The sequence below is a fragment of the Eurosta solidaginis genome, chromosome 4 (genome assembly GCF_040869045.1).
Source record: "Eurosta solidaginis isolate ZX-2024a chromosome 4, ASM4086904v1, whole genome shotgun sequence".
In the NCBI taxonomy this organism is placed as follows: Eukaryota; Metazoa; Arthropoda; class Insecta; order Diptera; family Tephritidae; genus Eurosta; species Eurosta solidaginis.
The window spans coordinates 168,571,759-168,577,400 of record NC_090322.1 but is presented as its reverse complement, the minus strand read 5'-3'; the positions used below and the strand labels follow the sequence as shown (position 1 = coordinate 168,577,400).

General features: G+C 37.1%; 1 protein-coding gene across 2 annotated transcripts; it reads left to right on the top strand.

Moving 5' to 3' along the window:
* Positions 1 to 1,455: 1,455 nt before the first annotated feature.
* On the top strand, positions 1,456 to 4,884 carry LOC137248317 (putative uncharacterized protein DDB_G0271606). Of its 2 annotated transcripts, none has more exons than XM_067779186.1 (4): positions 1,456 to 1,715; positions 3,661 to 4,301; positions 4,379 to 4,573; positions 4,651 to 4,884. In XM_067779186.1, the coding sequence occupies exons 1-4, from the start codon at positions 1,634 to 1,636 to the stop codon at positions 4,816 to 4,818; spliced, it is 1,086 nt and encodes a 361-aa protein (XP_067635287.1). In that variant the 5' UTR covers positions 1,456 to 1,633; the 3' UTR covers positions 4,819 to 4,884. The 2 variants fall into 2 exon arrangements, with proteins under 2 accessions (XP_067635287.1, XP_067635286.1); XM_067779185.1 differs by lacking the exon at positions 1,456 to 1,715 and adding an exon at positions 1,788 to 1,907.
* Positions 4,885 to 5,642: the final 758 nt, after the last annotated feature.

Below are 5,642 nucleotides of genomic sequence, written 5' to 3'. Positions count from 1 at the left end.
CACTAATCAGCAAGAAAAAGCTGTGTAAAAATTTAAAATTGCATTGGCGTATATGGGAGAGGCAATCAGTTTTTCGCTTTTTCAGAACATTGGAATTTTTCGAGTTGATCGCTGTTTTGAAGTAGGTGTGGCGATTTGATCACGGTGCATTGCTCAATTGCTCATCTACTCAACTCTCTATCTAAGTAACTTGAACCACTGAACTGAAACGCGCTGAATTTTGAAACGGTTTGTATCCCTGATTAAAATGATTAAACTTAAATATGTACATAATAATTAGAGCGGGTCAAATTTCCAATTTTCCATCGAGAGTATAGCGAAAACGTAATCTACAGATGATTCTAAGCGGAAGACACCATAGCTCTAAGTCCGATTTCGAGTCCCCCACTTTTGCAAAATAGATATTTTACCATATGAATGTAGGGTTTGGCTAAAAAATCTTCATAGCTTCTGATATAATTATAGGAAAAATATCATATTGGGCTCACTTTAAAGGTATTATAGGTACATTTCAGAATCTGTATCAATATCAATAGTGTCTTTGAATTTTAGTAGAGATATCAGGCTTAAATTATTAGAAATTATTATTATATTTTTAACAAATTTCTTATAAAAATTTTTTTTTGTTTACAGCTAAGATAAGTTCAGAACATTTCCAACAACTTTCATTCAGAAAGTTTTTCTTTTTTCGAATTCGTTTTAGTAGAGAAAAATTTTCCAAAAAATTTTCCACAATTATTATAATTTTATTGTAATTTATTTAAAAAATTATTTTTTTACTTAGAATTTACCATCTTAACGTATTTTTTAAAATAAAAGTAATGTTATGTTATTATTTTTTAAAATCTTTTTTGCTGTCAATTCGTGGTTGTTTTTCAAGACTTTCTGCTGTAACAGCCATAACACCTTCACGTTTTTTTTTATAACACATTTGGAAACAGCTGTTAACAACTGTACATATCATTCTTTTCCTTGTATATGCATTGGAATATTGGATCATCTAGTGTTGGCTCATCATAATCTAAGAATTGTACCAAGTGATCGTATGGAATATTTATTGTGAATGCCGGTTCAGATAGTAAATTATCGTCATTCAGATCAATCATATCAGTATAATCTGAAGCATTAAAATTGATATTGTATTTTTTGTTTTTTTTGTTTTGTTTAGTTGGATCAATATGGATATGATATTTTTCCTATAATTCTATCAGAAGCTATGAAGATTTTTTGGCCAAACCCTACATTCATATGGCAAAATATATATTTTGCAAAAGTGGGGGACTCGAAATCGGACTTAGAGCTCTGGTGTCTTCAGCAATTTTTCTTAGAATCATCTGTATATTACGTTTTTGCTATACTCCTGATGAAAAAAAAAAAAATCCATCCATACAATTTGACCCGCTCTAATAATTATATTTATTGCCAAAATTATTGTTAATAACCATGTTAGAACAGTTGAAGGCTTAAAGTCGTAGTGTCGTGATCTATAGAAGCAAAAGTACGGTTTCTTTGAAAATTTGGCATTTAAGAAAATAATAGCTTTAAATAACACAAATTCAAGCATAAGTATATACATATAAAAAATTTTATTTACATACATATATATTTACACATATTCAACTAAGTACACGCCATGCAGCTTAAGTACGAAGTTTTTGCACGTTGGTTCGCCATATTACTGATATTGGAAACTTGCATGCCACATTTCGCAGAGGGTAAGCATTACTGAACTTTATGTGAGCAGCCATATTTATTCAACAAACATATATCGTAAAGGTTATGTGAGGTCGAGATAGATACAGACAAATACAGATATATGGACTCTTTGCTAGAAATTGTCAATTTTTATACCCCGTACTTGTACAAAGGGTATTATAACTTTGATTGGATAACAGTTGGTTGTACAGGTATAAAGGAATCGAGATAGATGTATCAAAAACATTAAAAAAAATTTGATTAAGCCATGTCCGTCCGTCCGTCTATATTCGGGAAGTTACTTAAATTTCAATTACAAAATTCGTAAACAACGCTCGCTGCACAGAGTCAAGCTAAATAAAATCGTTTAATTGAAAAGCTTGAATATTTATAATGACGGTATATAGAACAAAGTATATTATGCGGATACTGGAAGAATACCGAGCAAAGCTGGCATTGACAGAAACGCACTATGAACAATTGGATCGTTCCACAATTTTTTTTCGTTGTGACGTGGTACCGACGAACGTGGTACTGACATTATTGACTTTAAATAAAAATTGCTCTGAATTGAAGAGAACCGATGCGCAAAAAGTCACGCCAACTAACAATGTTTTGCAAATATACGAAGGGAAGATTTTGGTATATGGTGCAGACCTAGCCATTGCTCACAGATGAAAATTCCCTAAAGACCTTGTGTGGAGCAGTCTCATACACTCGACGACACAAAATACCACCGTTAAACCTACACGAGCTAAATGGTATGCGCCTATATCTGGCTGATAAGTCCAACTTTCTGGTAAAATTATAAATGTAAGGCGCGATAACCTCCGAAGAGATCTAAGACCGAGCTTCTCTTCCAATTTGCATCGTGCTCCTCTTGATTTTCCCTACAAATTGGCCGGACGGCACCCACATGTTTTATGCCGACTCCGAACAGCACCTGCAAGGCAGATGAGTTTTCACTGAGAGCTTTTCATGGCAGAAATACACTCGGAGCGCTTGCCAAACACTGCCGAGGAGCGACCCCGCATAGAAAAATTTTCTTCTAATTGAAAAACCTTATTTCTAAAATTTTGATGTTGCTTTGCCCCGGGTGTGAACCCAGGGCATACGGTGTGGTAGGCGGAGCACGCTACCATCACAGCACGGTGTCCGCGGTGGTAAACTTACCTGCAGGAATTATTGGGTGGAGTCGGATTGGTATTTTTCTGTTGACGACAGTACCTCAATATACACCGCCGGTTATAAGGAGAGCTCAATTAATGCTAATGCTAAAAGAGTACATCAAACCAACGATAGATGGCTACAAACCCTAGTGTGTTAGATGGCTAACAAAAATGGGATCTTAAGAGGTCCCGTTACGTTTACACTTTAAGCATGGACAAAATTCCACACTTGTGGGAGTACCTCAGTTAGTACTTATTGGTACACCAGCAGAAAAGCTCGGAGTGCGCTATTGTTGTTTCTGTAGCAGTTGTAAAGATGACGTAGAAGACGCTGGATCACCTTATGTGCAACTTCTTAAGTGGGGCAAGACAGCGCTGCCTGCGAGCTCTGTTACTAGATGATCTACCCCAGGTGATGGAGTAAGACATCAAGGGGTTGGTAGCCTTTATCAGAGGCAATGGTGTATTTTTGTGTAATCACCTCTTACCACTGGCCAATGCATGCCTATGCGATAGCCGTTTTAACTTAACCTATGTAGTGATGCATTTCCTTTCACACCACAAATGCCACACTGCACTGTTACACAACCACTCTAAGCTTGGGCAGACATACATTGATCTCCACGAGATTATCAAACCACGGGTACTAGTCAGTTTCGTTGTTCTGATTACTCATTAATTAATATGTTCGTACTAGTTTTTGGTCCAAGCTCGTCATGTATTATCTCTTATTCTTGCTTTTAAAATTCAATTAAATATATATTTTTATCATTTTGGCATTCATTTTCTTACTTAGGTGGAATGTCTTCTTGGTTTAATCATGACAAGCAGAAAGACCAAGAAATTCCAAATGGTTGCTTCAAGCAGACTCTCAAAGAACCTGATCTTCAAGATCCATACAAATATATCGAAACAGAGCGTTTAGTATGCCCGAATGCACCAGCTATAGCAGAGTATCCCCAATCTGGTCCCTTTCAATTCCAACAACCTCCACAGATATGGCAACCATATCAAACCGAGCAACATCCCTTACAGCCTGGCCAAATTTTATATGCGGCGAATGGACAAAATCAGTATTCTCAAGCAATCGAACAACAACCTTTACAACCAGTTCAACAGCAAATACAACCACAGCAAGTGCAACCTCAGTTACCTCCTTCACAACAAAGTCAATCTTTTTACCCGTTACAACAGTCCCAATTCCCATATGCAAATAATCCTGGACAAGCAGTACATACTCAGTTCCAAAAACCAGCTGAAGAACCTCACTTGCCACAACCAGCAGAAGACACGGAGACAACAACGAAACGTCCAAAATTTTTTCAATCGCTCGTTGATAAAGTGATGGACTTTAAAAATACAAAAGGTGAACAGTTGAAAGAGGCTGCGTCGAAAATTGTCTCCAAATACCAAACATTTCAGGCATCAAAAGCAGAAGTAAGTATTTCTCACGCTTTTAAGCTTACTAATTTGATATTTGTTCCAACTAAAACATATCTTTCATTGGCATCTAGAAACATTCAGAGCAAGCTAATCAATCAGGGCCACAACCAGCAGAGAACACAGAGACAACAACGAAGCGCCCCAAATTTTTTCAATCACTCGTTGATAAAGTGATGGACTTTAAAAATACAAAAGGTGAACAGTTGAAAGAGACTGCGTCGACAATTGTCTCCAAATACCAAACATTTCAGGCATCAAAAGCAGAAGTAAGAATTTCTTATGCTTTAAAGCTTCCTAATTTGATATTTGTTCCAACTAAAGCATATCTTTCATTGGCTTCTAGAAACAATCAGAGCAGGCTGATAAATCCATGCATCCATTTCAAAACGATACTTCTCAAGACTCTTCCAAAAAGAAAGGTTTTTTTGGCAAGTCATCGTCGGCAGGAATTTGGAAATTTAATATTATTTCAATGTTATTGATCCCCTTTTCGCTAATTTTGTTACAGTAACAATGTTTGATACTTAAGCAATAAAACTAAATAATAATAAGCCCATGGGCTTTAAACCAAATTAAATTTCATTTTTAAACTAACATACTCGGCAGACGTCGGAAAATTGGTTTGCCTACATTTGAAGTGGTGCTCCCGTCCCCCTTTCACTATCTGTACTATCCTGTTATTGTTGTTGTTGTAGCGATAACGATACTGCCCGAACGCATTGGGTGTTATCGATGTTGATGGTGCTTTGCCGGATGCATATCCGGTACGATCCAGTAACAAGCTCCATAAAGGTAGTAGCGCGATGTATTTATCCACCCTGTCGGAAAATCAACCAAACAAGATAAGGTAGTAGCGCGACTATCTCGGGAACGATTTGGAATGATCGCATGCAACCTTTTAGGCCATCCCTAGATTTATCAGGAGTTCGGGGTCGCCAGAGTCTCGGCTGTTAATGAAACAGGATTCGCCATGGGTAGGAAGAGGTTGGCAATTGGGTTGGAGAGGCTATATATTGCGCTGGCAACTCCTTGAGAGGTTTTCGCTAGACAACCCCTTGAATCAATTCGCCTCTTGCGACAGGCATACCTACCGCGGGTATATTCTAAGTCCCCTAACCCGCTGGGGCCATTTCTTCCATTTCCCCTTTTTATTACCGCCCTTCCCTTATTCCCTTTATCTCCTTTCCATTCCTATTCTACTTCTCCCTCCAACTCAGAAGTAAAGTACTTTCTCATTTTCACTCCCTCACCCAACTGAATTTCCTCATATATGAAATATGTATATATATATATATATTAAATACCTCCGCCAAACAAACTCTATATATATATATT

What these genes read in the sequence shown, in the direction of transcription:
- LOC137248317 (XM_067779185.1), top strand. Translation starts at nt 1,817, where the DNA reads ATGGACTCTTTGCTAGAAATTGTCAATTTTTATACCCCGTACTTGTAC. An exon ending in GATAACAGTTGGTTGTACAG is followed by an intron (nt 1,908 to 3,660) that starts GTATAAAGGAAT and finishes TTTCTTACTTAG; the next exon opens with GTGGAATGTCTTCTTGGTTT. An exon ending in TTCAGGCATCAAAAGCAGAA is followed by an intron (nt 4,574 to 4,650) that starts GTAAGAATTTCT and finishes ATTGGCTTCTAG; the next exon opens with AAACAATCAGAGCAGGCTGA.